General features: G+C 40.4%; 1 protein-coding gene across 2 annotated transcripts in view; it reads right to left on the reverse strand.

Moving 5' to 3' along the window:
* Window positions 1-10,598: 10,598 nt before the first annotated feature.
* LOC117518352 overlaps window positions 10,599-26,302 on the reverse strand; it is a 39,237-nt gene continuing 23,533 nt past the window's right edge. Inside the window, exons 1-10 of one of the 2 annotated variants that reach the window (XM_034179463.1) lie at window positions 24,063-25,190; window positions 20,809-20,961; window positions 19,195-19,260; window positions 18,732-18,862; window positions 18,059-18,233; window positions 17,279-17,404; window positions 15,912-15,949; window positions 15,582-15,757; window positions 14,110-14,219; window positions 10,599-11,357 (exon numbers count right to left, since the gene is read on the reverse strand). In XM_034179463.1, coding sequence (XP_034035354.1) covers window positions 11,178-11,357; window positions 14,110-14,219; window positions 15,582-15,757; window positions 15,912-15,949; window positions 17,279-17,404; window positions 18,059-18,233; window positions 18,732-18,862; window positions 19,195-19,260; window positions 20,809-20,961; window positions 24,063-24,329 — 1,422 coding nt within the window. In that variant the 5' untranslated portion in view covers window positions 24,330-25,190 and the 3' untranslated portion in view covers window positions 10,599-11,177. Of the gene's footprint in view, window positions 11,358-14,109; window positions 14,220-15,581; window positions 15,758-15,911; window positions 15,950-17,278; window positions 17,405-18,058; window positions 18,234-18,731; window positions 18,863-19,194; window positions 19,261-20,808; window positions 20,962-24,062; window positions 25,191-26,302 lie in introns of those variants that run through there. The other variant, XM_034179464.1, reaches the window with a different exon arrangement.

Here is a 26,302-nt window from a genome sequence, read left to right on the forward strand (position 1 = left end):
CAACCACAATTCTGCCGGGAACAACCACAACTCTCCCGGTGACAGCCTCATCTCTGCCAGTGACAACCACAACCCCACCAATGACAACCACAACTATGCCAATGACAACCACAACACCACCATTGACAACACCAACTCCCCCTGTGACAACCACAACTCCATCAATGACTACCACAATTCAGCCTGTGACATCCACAACTCTCCCAGTGACAACCACAACTCTCCATGTGACAACCATAACTCTCCCAGTGACAACTGCAACTCTCCCGGTGACCATCACAACTCTCCCGGTGACAACCACAACTCCATCAATGACAACCACAACCACACCAGTGACAACCACAACTATGCCAATGACAACCACAACACCACCATTGACAACACCAACTCCGCCTGTGACAACCACAACTACATCAATGACTACCACAATTCAGCCAGTGACATCCACAACTCTCCCAGTGACAACCACAATGCTCCACGTGACAACCACAAGTCTCCCTATGACAACCACAACGCTCCACGTGACAACCACAAGTCTCCCTATGACAACCACAAGTCTCCCGGTGACAACCACAACTCCATCAATGACAACCATAACCCCTCCAATGACAACCACAACTATGCCAATGACAACCACAACACCACCATTGACAACACCAACTCCCCCTGTGACAACCCCATCTCAGTCAATGACTACCACAATTCAGCTCGTGACATCCACAATGCTCCCAGTGACAACCACAAGTCTCCCTATGACAACCACAACTCCCCCAGTGACAACCACAACTCCATCAATGACAACCACAACCCCACCAATGACAACCACAACTATACCAATGACAACCACAACACCACCATTGACAACACCAACTCCCCCTGTGACAACCACAACTCCATCAATGACTACCACAATTCAGCCTGTGACATCCACAACTCTCCCAGTGACAACCACAACTCTCCATGTGACAACCATAACTCTCCCAGTGACAACCACAACTCTCCCGGTGACCATCACAACTCTCCCGGTGACAACCACAACTCCATCAATGACAACCATAACCCCTCCAATGACAAACACAAGTATGCCAATGACAACCACAACACCACCACTGACAACACCAACTCCCCCTGTGACAACCACAACTCCATCAATGACAACCACAACCACACCAATGACAACCACAACTATGTCAATGACAACCACAACACCACCATTGACAACAGCAACTCTCCCAGAGACAACCAACACCCTCAGAGACACAACCACAACTCTCACTATGACAACCACAAATTTCCCAGTGACAAGCACAACTCTCCCTGTGACAGCAGCAACATCAATGACAACCACAACTCTACCGGTGACACCCACTAATCTGCCAATGACAACCATAACTCTGCCAATGACAACCACATCTCTGTCAAAGATGACCACAACTCCCCCGGGAACAACCACAACTCTCCCAATGACAACCACATCTCTGTCAAAGACAACCACATCTCCCCCAGGAACAACCACAACTCTTCCAATGACAACTGCAACTCTACCAGTGACAGCCACAACTCCCTCTGTGACAACCACAACTCCATCAATGACCACCACAATTCAGCCTGTCACACCCACAACTCTCCCAGTGGCAACCACAACTCTCCCGGTGACAACAACAACTCTCCCAGTAACAACCACAACCTTCCTGTTGACAACTACAACTCTGCCAACAGCAACCACAACACCACCATTGACAACACCAACTCCCCCTGTGACAACCACAGCTCCCCCTCTGCCATCCACAACTTTCCTGGTGACAACCACAACTCTGCCAGTGACAACCACATCTCTGCCAGTGACAACCATAAGTCCACCAGTGAACACAACAACTCTCCCAGTGACAGCCACAACTTCCACGCTGTCAACCATAAATCCCCCGGGGACAACAACAGCTCCCCTGATGACGAACACAACTGTCCAGGTGACAACCATAACTCCATCAATGACAACCGCAACTCCACCAATGACAACCACACCTCACCCCGTGCCATCCACAACTTCCCAGGTGACAACCACAAATCTGCAAATGACAACCACAATTCTGCCGGGAACAACCACAGCTCTCCCGGTGACAGCCACATCTCTGCCAGTGACAATCACATCTCTGCCAGTGACAACCACAACCCCATCAATGACAACCACAACTATGCCAATGACAACCACAACACCACCATTGACAACACCAACTCCCCCTGTGACAACCACGACTCCATCAGTGACTACCACAATTCAGCCTGTGACATCCACAACTCTCCCAGTGACAACCACAACTCTCCATGTGACAACCATAACTCTCCCAGTGACAACCACAACTCTCCCGGTGACCATCACAACTCTCCCGGTGACAACCACAACTCCATCAATGACAACCACAAACACACCAATGACAACCACAACTATGCCAATGACAACCACAACACCACCATTGACAACTCTCCCAGTGAAAACTTCAACTGTCACAGTGAAAACAACAACTCTGCCAGTGACAACCACATCTCCCACGCTGTCAACCACAAATCCCCCGGTGACAACAACAGCTCCCCTGATAATGACCACAGCTCTCCAGGTGACAACCATAACTCAATCAATGACAACACAACTCCACCTATGTCAACCACAACTCTGCCAGTGACAACCACAACACCACCATTGCCAACACCAACTCCCCCTGTGACAACCACAACTCACCCCGTGCCATCCATAACTTTACACGTGACAACCATTACTCAATCAATGACAACCGCAACTCTTCCAGTGATAACCACAACTCTGCCAATGACAAACACATCTCTCTCAATGAACAGCACAACTCCCCTCGTGACCACCATAACTCTCCCGGTGACAAACACAACTGCACCACTGACAAACAAAACTCTCCCAATGAACAACACAACTCCCATAGTAATAACCACAACTCTCCCCATGGAAAACACGACTGTTTTGGTGACAAACACAACTTTCCCAGTGACAAACACAACTGCGCCAGTGACAAACACAACTTTGCCATTGACAAACAAAACTCTCTCAATCAACAGCACAACTCCACTCGTGACAACCATAACTGTCCCGCTGATAAACACAACTGCACCATTGACAAACAAAACTCTCTCAGTGAACAACACAACTCCCATAGTAATAACAACAACTCTTCCAGTGACAAACACAACTCCCATAGTAATAACAACAACTCTTCCAGTGACAAACACAACTGCGCCATTCACAAACAACACTCTCCCATAGTAATAACCACAACTCTCCCCATGGAAAACACAACTGTTTTGGTGACAAACACAACTTTCCCAGTGACAAACACAACTTTGCCATTGACAAACAAAACTCTCTCATGAACGGCACAACTCCACTCGTGACAACCATAACTGTCCCGTTGATAACCACAACTCTTCCGGTGACAAACATGACTGCGTCAGTGACAAACACAACTGTCCTGGTGACAAACATCACTGTCACAGTGACAAACACAACTCTTCCAGTGACAAATACAACTGTCCCGGTGACAAACACAACTGCACCAATGACAAACACAACTCTGCTATTGACAAACACATCTCTCCCAATGAACGGCACAACTCCCCTAGTGACCACCGCAACTCTCCCTGTGACAAACACAGCTGTCCTCATGACAAACACAACTGTGCCATTGACAAAGAAAACTCTCCCAATGAACAACACAACTCCTGTAGTAACAACGGCGACTCTTCTGGTGGCAAACACCACTGTCATGGTGACAAACATAACTGTGCCAATGACAAACACAACATCAGCAGTGACAAACACAACTACCCCAATGCCAAACACAATTACTTCTATGATGGTTATCACAACCACTCACAATACAACATCTTCTGCCAATGTGACAACAATTCCGATTCCAATGTGTATTGTAACCACTCCATTGGCAGCCACCACTCCAATAATGACAAACACAACCCTGATTTCCACTGTTGCCACAAGTACAACTCCACCTCTTATGACAACATCAACTACTGCTACTTTGACAAGCACTCAAACAACAGCAACCACAACCATTCCCAATACAACAAGAACTAGTCCTGGAACAACCACAACTATTGTCACGAAGGTAACCACTTCAGTGACAAACTTCTCTCTCACCATCAACAAGAAGACAGCTACGGTCATGGTGTCAGCAACGTCTACAGTAACATCTCCAACCACAACAACAGCCGCCAGAATCACAAGACCAACATTAGCTACAATCCTAAAAGACACGACTACAACCCCAGATGGAACTTTGATACCTGAAACAGCTGAAGGTATGTGTCTCCAATTGGTTTTGATCACCTTTTAACATGTAATGTAATATATACAAATAATAATAATAATAATAATAATAATAATAATAATAATAATAATAATAATAATGCAAAAACCATTTTGAAGATTCAGACTAGACATACACAGCTGAGCCTGTTCATCCTTTCAAATATTTGTGCTCACCCAAAAGTTGGAGTGTTCAAACTTTTTCAGCTTGTCTGTACATTGTATAGTAAACAAAGACACAAATGAACTCTTACAAGCCAAAGTACCTGATGGTATTTAAATAATAAAATAAACACACTCCCTTGTGATTTTTAAATCCACATCAGCAAAAACAACAAAATAACAATAATAATAATAATAATAATAATAATAATAATAATAATAATAATAATAATAATAATAAGTTTTATTTACAACCCAAATCAGAAAAATTTGGGACAATGTGGAAAATGCAGATAAATCAATAAATAAACAAGAGCAACCAGAGATTTCTGACATCTGCCAATGCGGATCCAGAGCACCTCTGAAATTCAGTGGCATCTTACATACCCCAATATCTATCTGTGGTGCAAATTTGGTGAGAATCCATGAAGTAGTTTTGATGTAATCCTTCAAAGTGTATATAAAGAGAAATCTTGATCCAGAATCCAGATCCGGATCACCTCCAAAATTTAATGAAGTCTTTCATAGCCTAATATGTATCTGTGTTGAAAATTTTGTCAAAAGTTGTGTAGTAGTTTTGATGTAATTCTGCTAACAGTAATCCATAACAGATATGAGAAAATCTCATAGTCACTGGCTGACCAGAGACCTCACTATTCTTGGTAGGATTGTTTTATCTAAAGCTGAGGGTATCTCATCCATGTCACTCTCTCTATATTTCTTCTAACAATTTAAAAAAAATAAAATAAAATAAAATAATAATAATTCTGTGATTTTCCAGTTCATATGGAAAAATAAAACCCATTCCATTAAAAGGCCACAGCTTGTCAAAGACTATGACAGGGGTGGTGTCACTGCTATAGATTTTTATTCAGTGGTCGACTCGGCACTTTAAAAACAATTGCATAAAGTCCTTTTTGTCGCAGACAGATTCTATCTGGTTTCACATTCCTTGATGCCTGGTCAAGAAAATAGGAGGTTTAGACTTTCTTTTAAAATGTGATTTTGAGATAAGCAAAATTCCTTTGAAGCTGTCTTTTGTCCACCATCACATTCTCCTTTTTTTGGAGAATGATTTTCAATCGACCAAGGTTTTACAATATGATGCCCTGCATGTTGGCTGCGGCATTCATTAGTATATGAAACAAATAATAAAGGTGAGAGGACACAACCCTGGGGTGATGCAGTGGAGGAGATGAGAGTGTCTGACAGGACACCATTTATTCTCACCCGTTGTGGCCTCCCTGTTAAAAAGTCAGTCAGCCAGGTTATAAGACAAGGATCGACATTGTAGGAGTCCCGTCCTCTTACTGCTAAAATGTGCGGCTGAATGCAATTGAAAACAGATGAAAAATCAATAAATAAAAGATGAGCGAAGGAACTGGCTCCCTCAAGGTGAGTTAAAACCAAATTCAGCAAGGTGCCCACCGCATCTTCAACTCCTCTGCCTGACCTGTAAGCGAACTGCAGCAGGTCCACCTTATCCTGGACACAGGTCAGAATGGACTCCTTGACAATTTTTTCAAATTACTTCATAACCAAGGAGGTTAATGCAACAGGTCTGAAGTCATTTGTGGATTTGGGAGATGCAGACTTGGGTACAGGAACGATAATGGAGTCTTTCCAGAGAGAGGGGACCCTGTGAAGCTGGAGGGACGTTAAAAAGATAAAACTAAATATATCTGCCAAATGGACAGCACAGTTCTTAAGAACACGACCTCCAATGCCATCAGGGCCAGGACTTTTCCTCTCCTTGACGCCACGGAAAAGTTCACAAACTTTGTTCCTACAAACACCGATACTGCTCTGAGAAGAGACAATATTTCTAAAAACTGAGAGTTCATCACTAAAATCATAAATATTAAAACAATTATAAAAACTTTTCAGTTCATTGGAGACCTATTAGATTATGCATCTTTTCTTTACAAATATAACCTTATTTGCAGTTACCGTGAATTTAGAAAGGTTTATCATTAATTTAGTTAATTCCATACATCTTAAAGGCAATGTAAAGTGAAACCTGACCCAGAATCTGGATCCAGATCCGGATCACCTCCAAAATTTAATGGAATCTTCCTTGGCCTAATATCTATTTGTTGTGAGAATTTCGTCAAAATCTTTGCAGTAGTTTTGATGTAACTAGACGTAGATAAATGAACGCTGATGATTTTATTATGTCGTTGGTGAACGTAATAAATAAATAATAACAAACACAAACAACAGAAACAAAACAAAAACAGCAATGATCCTTACATTTATTTAGAATTCTATTTCTTCATAGACAGCTTGAACCCAAACTATTTACCCTGCGTGCCGGCGAATCATGCGCAGGGTAAATTCCAGGTAAGCGCCATCATGTTGGGATAGAGTGCAGGAAAACAGGTTAATTTTAGGTGTGGGCTTCCAATGCATGTTTGACATACTACAGCTGAAATTTTACATGTTGCTTTTAAGGGAATGCTATTCCTCCTTATCATGAAACTGTATAACTGGTGATTCAAAGTTGCACCATGCACAGTTTCTCCTACCACAACCACAGAAGCCTATAGTTCCTTCATTGCTGTCGTGGTTGTCTGGGTGGCTTCCTTCATGGCTCTGTTTTCAACATGGTGACTCAATTTTTGAGAACTACCTATATTTCAATTACTTTACCACACAGTTCTATACTGTTTGTATTTTTTGTGCCTGATGCAAATGCAGTTCAAAACACATTCATTAACTATTAGCATAAAGTTAATGTATGCTAACTGGTCTGCTAATGGTTTTCAAGGTCACCTAAAAAGCAAACCCCCTAATGAATAAGATTAGCTTTGATCATTAACTGTTAGCTGAGTAGCTTAACTGTGTGTACCAGTGTACCAACACAAATCTTTAAATCATGACTATGTGCACTGTAGAGCAAGGCTGTTTGAATCCAAAACAGCTGTAAATCATCAAGAATATACATTATCATCTCATTTTGTAAGAAACGCATCTCTGCTGAGTTGTCTAAACAAAATGGAGGCCAGCAGGTGGTGCTGTACAGAAGAAATTGAATAAACCTCACTCCCGAAGGCCAAAAGTAGCTGTAGCAACAGTTGCTAAAGCCCATGGTTTTTATTGTTGTGGTTAAAGTGCCTGTCTCCCATCCCAGGGACTGAGTTCAAGTCCAGAGTGGGATCTAGTAAGACAGGCTACACTGGTGCCGTGACCTAGGTGGGAATGAGGTTGAGGGGTTGCTGTGCATAAGAAGTAAATAAACCTCACTCCCAAAGGCCAAAGGACACTCTCATTTAATCTATGCATTGTGTGTCACTGCATCCCCCTCGGGGCACAAACTCACAATCTTCTGGATGGGATGCAGGCTATCATGACGGTAAAACCCATAGGCTCTAGTGTCTGTCACTAGAGCATCTTTTGGCATTTGGGGAGTGAGGTTTACTCCCTACATATGCACACCACTCCAGCTTGCCTCCGTCACACTCGCAACAGATGCTAGCACCCATGGGTTTTAGCCTCATGGTTACAGCACCAGCCTCCCATCCTGGAGGTCGTGAGTTTGCACCCAGAGTGGGATGCAGTGACACAGGTTACACAGTAGAGGTGGGCGGATTGATCCTAATATCGATAATATCGATACCAACGCTGGTATTGATATTTAACGATCCTCGTGTCAAAAGATTGATACTCAAGTGCTATGAAGGGAAGAATTTCCTTATTTTTTTGTATATTTTATTATATTGTTCGACTTGAAAAACAGAATAAGCTTGAAACTGTTTACAGTATTTGTTGTGGTGTGTTAATTTTGTTGTATTGTAGTTTGTCAGCCCTCTACCTCAGGAGATTTTGTTTTGTGTTGAGTGATATTTTTTAAACAAAAATGTTGATTGTGATAATAAAGGATTTTGTTGTCACGTACAATGTTTGGCGAAAATCTGTCCTAGGTCTTTTGGATCCTTTGGATCTATGAAGCTGAAATATGAAAAAGTATCAGTATTGCTGTCAATATCGGCGATACTGGGCCTGTATTTACTTGGTATCGGATCAAGACCAAAATTCCCGGTATCGCCCACCTCTATTATACAGACATAGTAATTCTTCATTTCACTTACTTTGACCTGTCATCCCACAGATGGAGTGATACATCTAAGGATCAACATGGCATCCAGTAATGAGCTCAGCCAAAAGGCCATCAGTGAACTTGTGGAACAGGTAATGTATGAAATAACTTAAAGATTCAGCACAATGTGTAAATATTATAATAGCTGAAAGGTGAAGGCAATCATATGTTTGCATCTCTTGTTGTTTGTCTACTTATTATTTTGAAAACCAGTTCCTGGCTGAAAGAACCAGAAGTGTTCATGTGACCAACATCCAAGGGCCCATCATGTCCCCAGGTGTATGAACATCAGAAATAGTGGAAAACATTACCAGATAGTTAGCCAAGGACGATCATTCATCCTGGTGCCGTTTGTGTTACTGCAATGATCTACAGCTGAACACTACAAATGAGTCAACACAATCCTTCACATTCACGCCCTATAAGACGTGACAGTGGACGTCTCACAGTGTGACAGACGGGTGTTTGCTGTGATTTGCACAATGCGGCGAGAAATTCAAAACGGGTATTTTCACCTGACAATGAACATTTGAGTCAGCAGTTCTTATGCTGTCAATGGAGACGTGACTGCCATGCTGACAGGAATAACTAGAACACAAATCTTTTTTGCCCCGCCCCTTTCCGTTACACCTGACAAAACCACATCTAATTTCTCCCATACCAACGGTGTGACCGTCGTTCCTGTAAGAAAGCCAAGGAATGACCTACATTTCACATGAGATTGTGAATAAAACTGTCAATCTGGTATGTGTGATGTCATAAAGAGCTGATCAAGCTTGTATTGAGTATATGAGCTACACTCACGCTGGTTACATGGAAGATGGTTTAATGTATGAAGTAGAATGCCTGAAACAAAATTAGAGTTGGAAATACTTAACTAATTTTATTGGTTTGCCTAATCAATAATTCTGGATTGCACCATTAAACACTCGAAGCCAACCCTTCTGCCAAGTCGTAAGAACTAGTTCATGTAGTTTTGAACAATTCAGACACGCAAGCTACACTCAATACCTTTGATTTATGATTCCTAACTATAGCTACAGTTAAAAAATAAAATAAAATGCAATGTCAGTTAAACCATTTTCAAATTAAATTGGGTTTATTAGTACTTCATTTTCATTTTTTTTAAAATGACATGCATCACAGTTGACGGTGTGTAATCCAAATGATTGGACATCTTACATTTTAAATACAGAAATCTCAACAGCCCAAAATTTTGATGATACTAAGTTATGACTGTTGAATCGATCAAGGTTTTTAAATCTTCTCTAAAGACTCAACTCTTCTCTCTGGCTTTTAATCACATTTAAGTGGGCTTCTGGCAAAATTTTAATTTGTTATTCTATTTTACAGCACTTATGTATTTCAGTATTTATTGTAACTGCTGCATTTTATTTTGTTTTTAATTTCTACAGCAGTTTGGTCAACCCTGGTTTTAAATATGCTCTATAAAGTTTGAGTTATATAGAAACTTGAAAATGGTCACCTTTAGTTTGTGCAATTCAGAATTCTACAGCCAAAATTTTAGCTGTGTAAAATACACATTTAAGTGGGCTTCTGGCAAAATTTTAATTTAATGTTATTCTATTTTATAGCACTGTTCTGTATTTCAGTATTTATTGTAACTGCTGCATTTTATTGTTTTTAATTTCAAATGTCACCTTTAGTTTGTGCAATTCAGAATTCTACAGCCAAAATTTCAGCTGTGTAAAATGCTAGACATTTACTGATGAAATTAATCTGAATATTTTGAAGAACCATTCATTCTAAATGGTCAGATGGGATTGGACATTCATCTACATTCCATGTAGAGTTAGTTTTGGATTTTTGTAATGAAGCTCGTGTTGAGTGGAAGGACACTGACAAACTACAAAAGTGGAATTCAAGAAGTGTGTGTGGCACCAGTTTTTGGCAAATGTTTCATTTGCAAGTAACTAATGCAACTCCTAACTGGTAAAATTTAAAATAAGTACACATTTTAAATAAATTCCTTTATTTACACCGTTGTGACATTTCAATGCATGCATGGTTTCAGATAAAACTTTAAAATGGCAATACTACAAAAACAAGAAAACCAGAAATGCATAAAAGGACAACTTGAACAAGACGCTTGACATGAGGCCGGAGCTCCACGCAGAAACTAAGCAACTTAAAACTGAAGTTGCAACAATGTGTGTTTAAAAAAATAAAATAAAGCAGAAGCTGACAAAGCCTCAAAACAGTTACAAAAATGGTGTTTTCCCCACATGGAACAGCCAGAAAGAAAGACCTGAAGTCAAACTGCATGTAAGGGTTAGTGGGCAGGTGAAATGTTTCATGGACCTGCAGAATCCACGTTTTCAAGCTCTACTACAGTCACATGACATTATCAAAGAATATAGTTCCACTTCCTGTGATCAAAGCTGCCATGATGCACTTAACTGGAGTCAAACTTAGACACAAACTCCACATTTAGGCCACCTGAAAAATCACATCATTAAGATGCTGAACCTGATCTGGGCTATTTGGAGCTCCGTGGCGTCTTCTGCAACCGCAGGTAATTTCATCAAAGACAGCATCCACCTCAAAGCGTCACTTTTGTGCAGAGTTGTCGCCTCCCTCCTTCTGGATCCTTGCAGATCCTGGAGCTCTGTGCACGGCTCTGCTCAGCAGCACCAGCAGATCCTCGGCCTCCACCACACCTCTTGGGAGGAAGAGGTCCAGAGTGGACGTGGAGGCGTACGGCAGGCGTGCACGCGATGTGGTTACCACCTGGAAGGCAACATCACAGTGAGTATGCCGTAAGAGGCGGAGCTTAAACATAGTCTGCAGTAACTATGTTTTCACAGACATCAATGTGCACGAAGGTGGTGACATTTTTAGTCCGTCAGCATGGTGTGTTCACAAATGTTGAACTTTTAAGCGCCAAACAAACTCATTTGTCCCTCAGGCCATCAGATTGTACAACTCCTCTCTCAGGGAGAGGAGGAGTAACAGGAAGACAGGACGGGAAGGAGAGGAACAGTAGTAGCCAATAAACCAGTATGTCTGGTATTTATATTTTTCACTTTTGATACTGTGCTTCTTATCCTGTGTGCTGCTATACAATGCTGCTGGAACTTCAGTTTCCCTGAGGAAGTTTTCCCAAGGGATGAATAAAGTTCTATCTAATCTATATAAAGTTCAAGCAAATTAAACAATCATTTCAGTTACAGTAACAATATGAGTTAAAAAATGACCATTTAAAACTGGCACTGTTCCAAAGATTCATTGTTTCTGCAGAGCAGAAAGTGTTCAGAGAAATCAACCCTGACAGTTTCAGTTCAGACTGGAGGACATTCCAAGCAGAGGGGGCAGAAAGACTGAAGCCTTACGTGTGTAGCGGTCCACCTCTTAGTGGGGCGGCACAGCAAAGAAATTGTTCATTTTGTGATAAAAGCATGGAATTTGGCACACATTCTAAATTAACTCATGTTTATTTTCAGATATGGAACCATCCTGGAGCTGACCTCTAATGAGCTGCAGGGGTCAAAGTTTAAAAATGCTCTAATCATGTTGACAGCATTTTAAAAAGGAATAGTTTGCCCCGTCTGTCATGCTTAGTTATCACGTTATGGGGTAACATGTCATACGTTAGAATCCAAAGGACGTCAACCCTGTTTGACCTTTACTTTGGAGACCAAACATTCAACACTGTCAAAACTATTCCATTTATTAATCCTTTTATTTCAACCAATAAGTTACATCATTTTTTTACCAAAATTGGGGCAACTTTAAGTTTTGACCCCTGTACAAACTGAAACTGACCTTTGTCACCATTTTTGCTGTTTTTACCCCATAACCCCATGGAATTCAGTCATAGATAGTCCAAACTATACCTTTTTGGAATCGTTATGAGACAAAATGTGGTCTAGTTTAACATGATTGGAGCATTTTAAAATTGACCACTGTGTAATTATTGATCCCTGTAGTGCAGCAGATATTTACAGAGGAATCATTCAAATCTGGAAACAAGCCCCAAAGTTGGCACAAATACTCCTTAGACATTACTCTTTTGAAAAAACTGAGTATCCACTTGAATTTTCAGTAGGCGGCCTGGTAGGAGTCAAAATTTAAAAATGTTTCAATCATATTGAAAGCTATACCACATTATTTGTCTAATCACAACGATACCAAAAAAGGTATAGTTTGGACTGTGACTGAATGTTCTGGAGTTATGGGGTAAAAACAGCAAGAATGGTGACAAAGGTCAGCATTAGTTTGTACAGGGGTCAGACGTTAAAGTTGCTCTAAATATTGTAAAATGTGATGCAAATTATTGGTTGAGTTAATAGGGTTTTAAGAAGGAATAGTTTGCACTATGTATCATGCTTAGTTATGTTACACGTCATAGAATCCAATGGACGTTGACATTGCTCTACCTTTACCTTGCAGACCAAGTATTCAACACAGTCAAAACTATTTCATTTATTAATCCTATTAGTTCAGCCAATAATTTGCACCACTTTTTTACCAAAATTGGAGCAACCTTAACTTCTAATCCCTGTACAAACTGAAACTGACCTTTGTCACCATTCTTGTTTTTACCCCATAACATTCAGTCATAGATAGTCCAAACTATACCTTTTTGGTATCGTTGTGATCAGACAATGTGTTATAGCTTTCAGTATGATTGGAGCATTTTTAAATTTTGACCCCTGTGTAATTCTTCAACTGACCCCTACCTGGCCGCCTACTGAAAATTCAAGTGGATACGCAGTTTTTTCAAAAGAGTAATGTTTGAGGAGTATGTGTTCCAATTTTGGCGCTTATTTCTAGAAATGAACAATTGTTACAGTTATCTGCTCCACTACTGTAGCTCATTTGAGCTCAGCTCCAGGATGGCTCCATATCTGAAAATAAATAGTTAATTTAGAATGTGTGTGATAAATTCTGGTTTTATCACAAAATTTTTATGGAAATTTTATCTAAGCTGCACCACTATCTGAACTGAGCAATACTGCAAAGTGTAGAAAACTGGAAATAAAATTCAAAATAAAACTGGAAACAAATGAGTGATGCTTTGCATGCATGAGCCATGCTTTTGTTTAATCTCTCCTTGATTCTTGAAACTCCTTCAGTTGCTTTCACAAAACCTGCTTGGATCCTTTACACATTGTCCAAAATGATGCTGCTAAAGTCTTGACTAACAGGTTGTAGGTGACGCCAATTTTACTTTCTCTTCACTGGCTTCCCATTAAATTCAGAACTCGGTTTAAGGTCCTTGTGATCGTACCGAGCTTTACAGGTCCCTGCAGAATTTGAGATTTTCTACAGCAAAAGGACTTTATATACAGTAGTCTATGACACAGCAGTGATTACCTACCGCCATACAGGGGAGCCAGAGACCATCTCGCTACCCTGGGTGACTGCAGTAGCTTTCCACTTGAATGTTTCACTGTCAAACTCACCGGTTCTGGCCTCAAAAGATTTATTTGGTGCACTAAGTCATCAACATGCAGGATGTTTGCAGACTGACACCAACCTGACTGTAAAAACGGAGACACACCAGTTTGGAGAAGCCTCCAGGAGGAAGTCGATCAGCTCCCGTAATGAAGGTGAGGAGATCTTCCAAGGAAAAATCTGCTCGACCCTCTGGTTATAACAAAGAGAAATTAGGAATATTAAGACACATATTGCCCTTTTACAGTGTACCAGTTTGAGATTAAAATATTTTTGAAATGGTGTAAAGTTGTTTTGTTCATCTCAACATTCTCTCACACCAGTTTTTAAGTCAACTCAAGTTAAGACTTCAGGCACAAGATGACACTTAAACCACAATACAAAACTTCAAGTTAAAAAAATGCATTTAGCACAGAAGAATTTTCTTAAAATGTGAAATTCCAACAAAAGCTTGCTTGAAGGCATATGGGAGACTTGAGCCTAGATTTGACCCATTTTCTCAGTGAAGCTGTCACTGGAGATTTAGTGACAAAATTACCACAATTTCTTCAATCAAAGCAATGGAGCCTTTAACTTGAGGTTCTCCAGTATTGCTGTTGGAGAGCGACTGTCCTGCATGTTTACCCAACTCTTACTTCACCCATAGCTTATTCACTCAGGTGTGCTCAACCAATCCGGAGCTCGGAAACAGTCAGGAGCAAGTAGAGCAGGTAAACATGGGAAACATGCAGGGTGGCTGCTCTCCTGTATACCTTCAAGACCCCTTACAACTGTCAAGGGTGTCTTGGTGGTTGTATTTAATTGATGTATGAGATGTCCACCACATACCCAATGACTTTTGCAAATGTGGCCACAAAACTGATAGTCACAAAAAAAAAAAAAAGGATCCCCATCTTGAATGCATCCAATTACTTATGGCATCTGAAGAATGGTAGGACTATGTAAACAAACTGAAGGATTTTCAGCACTGCTACCTCCAACTCCGCCTCCTATTTTGTCAGGACCACCACCTACAAATCCTACAAGATAGCTCATCTGACTTCTCCTTGGAAACCACACCATTCCAAAATCCTCATTTAGACATCCTTAGTCTTGTTCCTACATACTTTCATTCCCCTTCTCTCCAGTGCATACCTCCTGTTCTCAAGCCTTGCTTGAACCTGCTCCCTGCTGTCACTCAAGCCAACCACAGTGTGGTGCACATGCCAGTATATTCCCAAGATGGGGTAAATTGGAATGATATCACAAGCTGTTTTCTTGCCTAAATTGTGATAAATTAAATATGATTATCACCAAAATAAATCTAAATAAATGGCCTAAATTCACTGTAGACTGATGTATCTAGTCCTGAATAAGACCAAGCTTTCCATAACAGTTTGTGAAAATAGGTCAAATAGTTTACACAATCGTGTTCATCATTAAAAAACTGAAACAGAAAAATACTTCCATGACAAGCTGATTAATATTCATGGTAGTTTCATGTCAGAGGCACGATTCAGTTTCCTTCCTTGCCGTCATACCACAGAGTTAATGACACACAGCCTCTGTGCTCACCATTGATTAAAGTGAGCACTGTGTCCCAGTGTGCAACAGTTTTCTCTTCAACTGCTCTCAGATTATCAGATGGACAGCTGTAACAGATGTCAAACAGCTGTCTGAACTCTTCCAGGGTCAGAGGCCGCCGCTGTGCGCTTGTCACTGGCAACAAGTCCTTAATACTGCATGCATTCCTGAAAAAAAAAACAAAAAAATAATGTTTACAATACTGTAATAAAAAAACAAAATGAAAGTTCACATTGTCAGTCACTTGGTCCAACACTTTGAACAAATATTCCAAATTAAACACCTGTGCATTAGGCAAGGTGTCAGCCACTGATTTCTTACCCATTTTCCACACATGTGGGCGTACTGCCAGATTCTGCCTGCAAGACAGGATTACCTTTTAAATCCATGAGATATTAATCTTTCCTGGCACAATTTATTTATTTTTTTAAATAAAGCATTTGAAATCATCCCGACAAAACATTCAATGAATATGATTTGGAAGGGAACGTGCAAATTTCAATTAAGTTAGTTTTCTGCAGGTCATCAGATTTCCTGCAATGAAGTGCACCACCTTCAGTCTCTGGCATCACATGCCTAACCACACCTTTAGCACAATGCCATATACAGTCATAATCATGGTTAGCATTCACCATCGCCTCTGGCATCCATGAGAATGTCCGAAACAAAACCGAAACTAACAAAAGAAAAACGAAGCAAACGGCGACCTTGAAGCTTTGCAGCTGTGAGAGCTAGTTGTCTTGACAGGTTTGTCAACATGTGCATGCACATGCACACTGCAGCCAGAGATGCCTGCAACATGCGTAAATAGTTAATATAATAGTTCATAAAACTTTCTTGCCGCTATCGTTTCTATATGAAAACATATTCTTTTGCAAAACATTCAGCTTGTCCAATATTTCATTATTGATCTGTTCAGATATTGTCAATGTTCATGCAAGACATCGGACTTGGGAGGCTGGATGAAGTTGGACGACAAACAGAACACCAACGTTACGGGAACTACGCAAACGATGAGGAACTGTCAAGACAAACAGCAAAAGGGAATACCGACGAATTGAGGTTGTCGTTAGGATTCGTTCACATTTTTCAACAGTTTGAAAATTTTGATGACGCGCCAGCTACAGGAACGAAGCTGGATGGCGGTTAAACAATGTCTCCAAAAGTCAACGCAAGTCCAGATTTCTTCTTTCGTTTTGGTTTTGGTGTCCTTCGTTACTGCCGTGTGACTGGGGCTTTAAATAAATGATTAAACTTTCAACTTATGACTAAATATACACACCCAGGACAATATCTACAAATATACAACATTAGAAAGAAATGCATGTCTACTTAGCTTCTCAACATTAGTTTTTAATACAGTTTCTGGAAATTAATAACATGATGATTTGAGTTCAAGTTGCAAAAATCAGAACAAGTGCCCAGTTTTACACAACCTAGAAAGTAAAAATAAATAAGAGTGTAGGTCTGATGTTGAGTTAAAGTTACTGAGTTTAATAAAGTACTTCTTGAAAAGTTTATTACAGACATGGAAAGTTGAAGTAACTTTAATCCAGGGGGGCACTCCACAGGTGAAGCCTTTTAGTAGCTTTAGCACCATCACCTGGCAGCCAGAGTGAACTGCAGCTACTTTAATGGGAACAGTTCTGATGCGTGTTGAAGTAGTTAAATATAAAATAGGCTTTTACCTTTGGATAGTCCAGGTGGCTGAGTATGTACAGAGGACAGTGTCCAGTCATGCCGAGCACCTGCTCTGCAGTCCAGCCTTCTGCAGGGGGGGCTGGGACAAACAGCACCCCAGAGCCCTGCAGACACTAACTCACAGTGGATATTTTAATGAGGTATTTTTGGGGAATGCAAAGTCTTGGCTGAATTCTCCAATAGATTGCAGCTTGAATTATTAGTTCCCAGACTGGGAAGACAAGGTTTAGTTTGTGTGTCCCACCCCTCTACAGAGAATACAGAGCAGGTAGTTCTGTGGGATAAGAAGGTGTGTAGACATGGGTTTGATTCCCATCTGTCTCCTTGAACAAGACACTTCATCTGTATTTTCTCAGTCTACCCGCCTATAAATGGGTACCAGCCTTGGCCGGGGAAGAAACTTGGGTTGGACTGTTGACCAGTCCCAGGGAAGTTGTTGACTCATCCGCATTCAGAATCTGGGATAAGCACCAGCACCAATGGGCCTCAGGGCCTGTATAGGACTTACAGTACTTTCCTGATTATTGAAGAGGCAGGGCAAGGGTTTGACGTGTTACCTTCATAAACTAGAGTTTTACTTCACACAGATGTAGCAGGCTCCATGAGAGACCTACACAGTTCTTCCATCCTTTTACAGCATGACTGGGATTCAAACCCGGGTCCACATATAGGCGATCCACTCTATATCCCACTAGCTACCTGCTCTACAAGTGTTACACTTAAGACCCCACCCCCCACCCCCCAAATATGAAATTTGACAGCCAAACCTGTAGGTATGTGAATGAGAACTTTTGCTCCAAACATTTCAAGAAGTTCCCCTGGAATTGCGCCACGAGTCGACACTCCATCTGACTGGCTGTCCAACTGTTGTCAAAGGTGATGCGAGCAGTCATTCCCATGGCTGCAAGAGCAGCTTCTGCTTTACCTCTTGGAGCGATGTGTCTGGAGCAACCACAAGAAGATCGACTCATTTCTTTAGCTTGTTGGACAACTGTGGAGGTTTAAGCTTTTGAGTGACTTGGTATTACAGCTTTCCAAAGGCTGTGGAGGAGCACTTCCAAATTTTAAATCTCAGAAATATTTACTGTACTACATTTTTTTAACTTCGATATTTGAAAAAAATCATAGTTATTGGTTTGTGTTCACACAGAGTGGTCAGGGTCTAGGATGGGTTAAACGCAGAGAATACATTTTAATGTATATATGTTATGCACAATGACAATATAGGTCCTTCTTAAAAGGTCTGTCATAATATGAAGTTGTACTTGGGGGTGGGGGGGGGGGGGTGTCTTATGGAAGCCTCGGAGATTGAGATAACACTCACTACATAGAATGCAAAAATAAATAAAAAAAACTCATGAACCTGCCATATTCCGGGTTGGAATTTACCAAATCTGATGTTCACAGAAAAAATAAACTGAGGAAAACACGAACACCCACCTGTCCATCTGTGCCAGGTAGTGATCTCTGGGTAAACAGACCACATCTTTGACCACCAGTTTTGTCTTCGGCCAAGTTAGTCTCTTCCATTTGAGACTACTGGCTTTGACTAGTGGGGGCATTTGATACGGCTGCAGAAGGACAAGGCAAAATAATGTGAAAAATACACATGGCTCAAAAAAAAAAAAAAAGCTTCCAGACAAGGCTGAGTTCATATTGACAAAATAGAATTGTAAATCCTTGAATACAAAAATCAGTGGTGCCTAAGAAGAATATTTTTACTACTTAATGATTTAAAAAGATAAGGGGAATGACCTTAATGTACTTCAAGTAACATACATTAAAATTTGCATATATCTGATAAAATATTCTAGGTTTAGATGTTATGCAACAGGTGTTGAGGCAATATGCATTTTTTAACAAAAATTTGTAGCTTTTATTCTATTAAAACATCCAGACTTACAGAGATCACAGGAGAAGAGCAGCTTAACTTTATTCCATCACCAGTCACCCTACTGGGAGAAAACACCTGCAGAGATGTACAGACCAAAAGAACATGTTCTCCATAAAACAGAATCAGTGTTGCCATTTACTTTGAAAGAGTAATCCAATTACTGAGTATTCCTTGAAAAAGAAACTTAGTTACTTTACTGATTACGCAATTTTAAAAGTAACTAATTTAGATTACCTGTTTCTTTATTAGTGACTTTCAGCAGCTGCCGACAACACCCCCCCACCTCAATATAAAAATGATAACCTGTTTTGCTAATACTCACTACCCTTTGACTTCAATGAACAAATACTTGTTTCATAAAAAATTAAAGACTTCTTTCTTGAAATCATATTTAACTGTTGACAGCACTGTAACGAAGATTTACAATTTATAATCTACATTGTTTATAAATTAAATTCTTTCTAACATTTAAATTTTCTATCAACATTTTAATTGTTAAAATTTTTATAGTTGTAGTATGAAAATTGTCTTTAAAAGTGGACCTATAATCTAGGGGTGTTGTGAGGGGGCGTGCCTCTCCACCACACCCCCTTTCTGCCTGGATGGCTGTGTATTTATGGAAAAAGCATGACCAGATTAACAGGTAGGTTTTTTTTTTTACGTTTTTTTTTTTTTTTACATCATGTAATCTTCAGAAAGAGACTTTAGGTGTATTTGGATGGAAAAAACAAGAATTAGCATTTGTTAATGTGTGCGGATCAGCTGTTTTAGCAAGGATACACGGAGCGGCAGAGTTTTAAAGAAAAAAAATGTTTTTGTAAAGCTCAGTGCAGGTGTGCTGCCGTCACTGTGCTTTGAGAGACTAACTGATTTTTCAACTCGGAGCTGCGTCGCAGAAAACAGAACCAGCTTGTAGCATCAAATACTTTGTGGGCAAAGTGGGCAGTTCTGGCAAACTGAGACCTCCGCCTGTCCACGGACTGCTGCAATCGACCCGCAATGCAAAAAATAATAGTAACGCACAGTGACTTGGAGAAGTATCTTTAATTGGATTACCGATTTGGAAATAATGCGTTAGATTACTTGTTACTGAAAAAAGCAGTCAGATTAGAGTAACACATTACCAAGTAACTCGTTACCGGCATCACTGAACAGAATACATAATGTAGGACAAGAGAACCCAAGGACTGTGTAGAATGAGCAACATTTGGTTAATCTATTTACAGATCCATTTAGCAGATGGCCACCCCACAGAACCTGGTCTGCTGGACATTTCTTCTTGTTCCTTTGCCACTATCATCACTGAGTTTGTGGATATGTTCTACACTCCAGAACATACCCACTTCCATAGATCTTCCTTTGTGTGTAGTGTTTTGAGATTGCTTCTGTTGCATTTTGGAAGAATACAAATAAATTTGAGTTGACAAACTGAAATCTCAGCTCAGTGCAAGGAAAAACAAGCAAGCATTTTTATCTTAAATTGTACCAAAATGATGTGATGACCAAACAATTTATTCACACATTACTGCCATCACTAACATTTTTGGAAAAACAGCAGCCGTCTAATAAATGTGGATGAAATCCTCTGTTTCAAGCTTGTGTGATTATTATGCTTTCACCAACCTCCATCTCTATCTGTATTTCCCCCATGTAGCCTCTGACAGATGGACTGGTTTTAGTTTTTTCCCTGGTAGGAGCCGGTGTTTGGTGCTTGGGCTTCTGTCTGGTGTGGACCTGAAGCTCCAAACCCTCGGACATGGGAACCATAAGTGCTTTCTGGAAACAAGAGAAAGTGATGAAATGGGAGGAGATTTTTCTAGCACAGTGGCTGGAGGAACGTATGAGGTCTGTTACAAAAGTTTCCGACCTTTTTATTTTTTTCAAAAACTATATGGATTTGAATTGTGTGCTTGCATCAGCCAAGCTTGAACCTTCATGCGCATGCGCGAGTTTTTTCACGCCTGTCAGTTGCGTCATTCGCCTGTGGGCAGGCTTTGAGTGAGCACTGGTCCACCCCACCGTCAGATTTTCATTGTCAGGAAAATGGCTGAACGACTGCCGTTTTGCTCCCTGAAAATTTTTTCATAAACTGTGTGAGACAGCCAGGTGGAAACCATTCGCAAAATTCAGATGGCTTTCGGTGAAGATTCTATAGGCGTCACACAGATCAAGGAGGATTACAACCAGATTAAAGAGGGCCCACAGCGGCGGAGAGCGCGCCGCGCTTCAAGTGGCCATCGACAGGCTGAAACGACCAGATCATTTCCAAAGTGAAGGCTGTGTTGATCCGGGACGTCACGTGACTACCAGAGAAATCGCAGAAAATGTGGACATCAGCACTTTTGCGGCACATTCCACTGTTACAGGAGATTTTGTAATGAAAGACGTGCGGAGGAATTCGCACGTCGGGACGGAGCCGCTCATGGCACACAACAAAAAGCACGTCCGTGTTGGAAACCATTCGGAAGATTCAGATGGCTTTCGGTGGCTTTTCAGTCGAGTGAGTATCCGAGAAATTTTGTAACAGCTGGGCATGCCACAACATGTCCTGCGAGACTTCCAACACGGAGGTGTTTTTTGTTCTGCGCCATGAGTGGCTCTGTCCTGACGCGCGAATCCCTCCGCACATCTTTCATTACAAAATCTCCTGTAACAGTGGAATGTGCCGCAAAAGTGCTGATGTCCACATTTTCTGCGATTTCTCTGGTAGTCACGTGACGTCCCGGATCAACACAGCCTTCACTTTGGAAATGATCTGGTCGTTTCAGCCTGTCGATGGCCACTTGAAACGCGGCGCACTCTCCGCCGCTGTGGTCCGTCTTTAATCCGGTTGTAATCCTCCTTAATCTGTGTGACACCTATAGAATCTTTACCGAAAGACATCTGAATTTTCCGAATGGTTTCCACCTGGCTGTCTCTCAGTTTCTGAAAAAATTTTCATGGAGCAAGGCGGCAATCGCTCAGCCATTTCCCTGACAATGAAAATCCGACGAGGGGGCTGGACCAGTGCTCACTCAAAGCCTGCCCACAGGTGAAAGACGCAACCAACAGGCGTGAAAAAACTCACATGCGCACGAAGGTTCAAGCTTGGCTGATGCAAGCGCACATGATTCAAATCCATATAGTTTTTGAAAAAAATAAAAGGTCGGATACTTTTCTAACAGACCTCGTAGTCTTCGCTTTCGTCTTTGTACATATATTAACACGATATCTTAATGCCTCAACAGATTTTGATCAAACTATGCAGGTATGTTACCTATAGGTGTACAGACAATTTAATTTTAGTTCAAATCTATCACTAATCGAGGACAAGTTCTCAACATTGTCCAAAATTTTGAATGTTGGTTCATATAGTTTCTAGGGATCTTTCTATGAATATTTTCTATTGATATGATACTGTATGCCTCGGCACGGAATAGACTGCATGCGATTGTACAGCAACAAATAAGAATCTGTTGTGATTATCACAAGATAAATAGGACACCGTGGACTAGAAGCTGTACAGGAAGCAGTTTACGAATTTCAAGCTCAAAAGTTGGGGTTGTGCATGAACAGTGACGGATAACAACGTCACTCTACTAACAGCAATTTGTGATTTTCCTGTACCATCCCAACAGAAATGGCCTAGTTTACATGCTAATTAACTTCTTTCAAAATCCTGCCTGATACTTTAAAATGTGGGTGTGGCTTTGCTGTGTTCTTAGTTTTAATCTAGTGCGTTATTGTGCATAAACAAAATTAAAAACAAAGATTGTTTTGATTTTTTGTATTAACTGTTCCCCAGTACATTTATGGTCAAATCTCTTGAGTTTTTGTTCCACAATACACAGTTTAACTTATTCTGGATACCTTATTTCATGAGGACAAATGGAGCAAGAAAATAAAAATCTAAGTGGACAAAGCTGAAGAACACCACTGCACCATACTGGAAGCTTTTTTTTTTTTTTTTTTCGTTTTTTCGTTATGATCTTTCTTACAAAAGAACTGCAACAAAGTCATTAAGTTAGTTAAGACATTTAATTTGCTGATAAACTATCAATCTGTTGCCGCTTCTTAATACAAGAAATTCAACTATAAGTTTCTTTTGCAAAGTGGTTACATTTTCTGTAGCTAGCTGTAATCTTGGGGATATTCTTACAGCAGCCACTTAAATTGATGTTCTGTTACTCAGTGTGTATTGTTAGCTCCTCAGTGTAGTTACAAACATGTCCGCTGGTTACGTGGGAGACATGGGTTCAATTCTCTGACAGATGACTTTTTTTTAACTCCATATTAACCAAAATTTCTTGTTTCAGTTATTGTTTGTGTTCATGTATCTCTAAGATTTGGGCTATTAAGGATAGAGTGAGGGTTAGGAGGTTGCCTCACCGTCATAATAATCTACCAGCATATAGTTACACTGCAAATTAGTTGGTTCTTATCAACAAAGTGTTACATAATTTCTTGTGTTTTGAGTCAATTTCTTACTTTAAGTGTTCGACGTGCTTATTTCTAGATTAACGATCATAATTCAAGACATCTTGTCAAGTGATATTTTCCGTCCATGCAGCAAGATAACTACCATCAGATTTAGTGTTTTTAGACAATCCTTTTTCACAGTGTATGGTTACTGCAACAACATCCAACATAATAAACAGCACTCAAAGTGATTAGTATTTAGAAGGAGAAATTCAAAACATGCAGTGGAACTAAAATTTTTCAAGAAAATGGAAATGCACAACAGTTTTAAACATTGCATTTAAGGGTAACTTGCTACAAATCCTATTAATTCACCATATCATACGGTTTATTGTAAATGCAATGACAAAAACCATTAATTTCCACTTGTTTAACATATTAAATAAGCATTCAAATTTAGTCTGGCTGCATTAACAAACCTGGTTATCACTGGTGGCCCTCCACAGCGGGGTTAATGGTTCCTGAAAAGCGTTAGTGTAAGCCTGGTCCAACAAAATTGACCGAAGCAACATTCCCTTCTTCTGTTTTGACGCTTTACCTCCTTTTACACTTTTTCCTACTATATTACATGCTTTCTCTTGATTTCTTATTGCCTCTTTTGACTCCCTCTGTAGTCCTTCTAAGAGATAATAGACTTCCAAACCCAACATCTGGGCAGCTGGGCTTTTATTAGCACAAGCTGACATTTATCAGAGTCTGAAGCTCTGATTGGCTCACAGATTTGCTCTCATGCTGTGATTGGGGGAATGTTTAGAAACAGTTTCTTAATTTGCTGACCTGACTACTGTGAGTATTTTGTCATCAATAAGAGTGAAGTTGTGTACAGAGGAGTCCTTCTATCTGGGAACAGGTATAACAGTGATAAGTGGCTGATAAGACAAAAATAAATAAATAAATAAAACCAACACCTCTCTGTTGTGAGAGAGGTGTCTTACTGATTTCATTAAGCTGACAGAATCACTTTTAATCATACAACCTAACTTGACCCCACAGTTTAACAACAAAATAAGGCATTTCATCAATGGAAGTGATACATTTAGGCTCCAAAAAACTTGGACTAAAAGCATCAGACAGTATGCTGATGATGTGTGTATCTCTTGAAGGGATGGTCCCTTTTTATACCTTTGAAGTCATAGAGGACTTTCTTTGGCCCCACTATAACCCTGCGGTCACATTAGCTACAAGCAACGGCAAGCCATTCACTTTCAAACAGAGTGGGCTAGTTATAACGACAAGAGATAATGGTCGCTCTACCACCAACACAGTGGGCCAAAATAGAGTCTATTTTATGAAAATACAAACGCAACACGGCGACTGCCAATCCAAACGAATAGGCTGTGTGACATCAGCTGGTTGTTCATTCAAACAAAATAATCCAAGATGGCAGAATATGCTTCCAAATAGCTGTATTTCTGAATGAATCGAATATGTTTCTCAGATATTTTGTTAAGGTTAGCAAAATGGTAACTGGACTGCATTTATATCGAGCTTTTCTATCTGCATCAGAAGCTCAAAGAGCTTTACAATTATTCCTCACATTCAGCCATTCACACAGACACACTCCCTCCTGGATCCAATCCTGATCCGGATCTAGATCACCTCAAAAATTCAGTGGCGTCTTCCATGACCTGATATGTATCTATGGTGCAAATCTGGTGAGAATCTGTGAAGTAGTATTGACGTAATCCTTTAAAGCCTACATAAAGTGAAACTTATCCAGAATCCGGATCCGCATCACCTCCAACATTTAAAGGAGTCTTCCATGGCCTAATATGTATCTGTGGTGTAAATTTGGTGAGAATCCGTGAAGTAGTTTTGACGTAATCCTGCTAACAGTAATCCTTCAAAGCCTATATAAAATTAAACTTGATCCAGAATCCGGATCCGGATCACCTCCAAAATTTAATGGAGACTTCGTCAAAATCTGTGGAGTAGTTTTGACGTAATCTTGCTAACAGACAGTCAGACAGACAGGCAAATTAAGAAATAAATAAATGTTGACGATTTGTAGATGATTTGATCTGTAACCCAGTAAACAAACTTTTAAAAGAATGCAACGCTCATAGTTACTCATAAATGATGATAACCCGAAGTTTTTTTGTTGTTCTTTTAACTTATTTTTCAGTTCAACACTGATATCATTTTCCATCCAAACAGCATCAGCATCAATATCAATATGACAAATACAATGCAGATTATAAAATAAATAGCTACATAATGTGTTTCTTATTACTTGCTAAATATAATAGCTTTGAAGGAATACATCACCATGTCTCCCAAGGCACATACAGCCAGGTCCATAAGTATTTGGACAGCCACACAATATTTGTAACTTTGCGTCTGCGCACCACCATAGTGGAGCTGAAATGATAAATACATGGTCCTTTCCATGGGAAATTCTAGAGGATTGGAGACTGATGAGGACCTGCTGCAGACTTCATCCGCCTTCACAGCCAGTGGGTTACAAGCGATCGCCTCCTCCACCTGATCCATCATTGAGGACTTGTTTCATCAGAGCTGTCCCATGTTCAGGGATCCGGTTGGGCCTTTGTGGTTCCCAAAGAGGCCATGGGGCGCACAAGGTCCCCACCATATTTCAACCAACCCAACAGGCAATCCCCTACTTGATCCATTACCCAGGTGTCACAACGCCAACGAG

This window comes from Thalassophryne amazonica, chromosome 10 (genome assembly GCF_902500255.1).
Source record: "Thalassophryne amazonica chromosome 10, fThaAma1.1, whole genome shotgun sequence".
Taxonomy (NCBI): Eukaryota; Metazoa; Chordata; class Actinopteri; order Batrachoidiformes; family Batrachoididae; genus Thalassophryne; species Thalassophryne amazonica.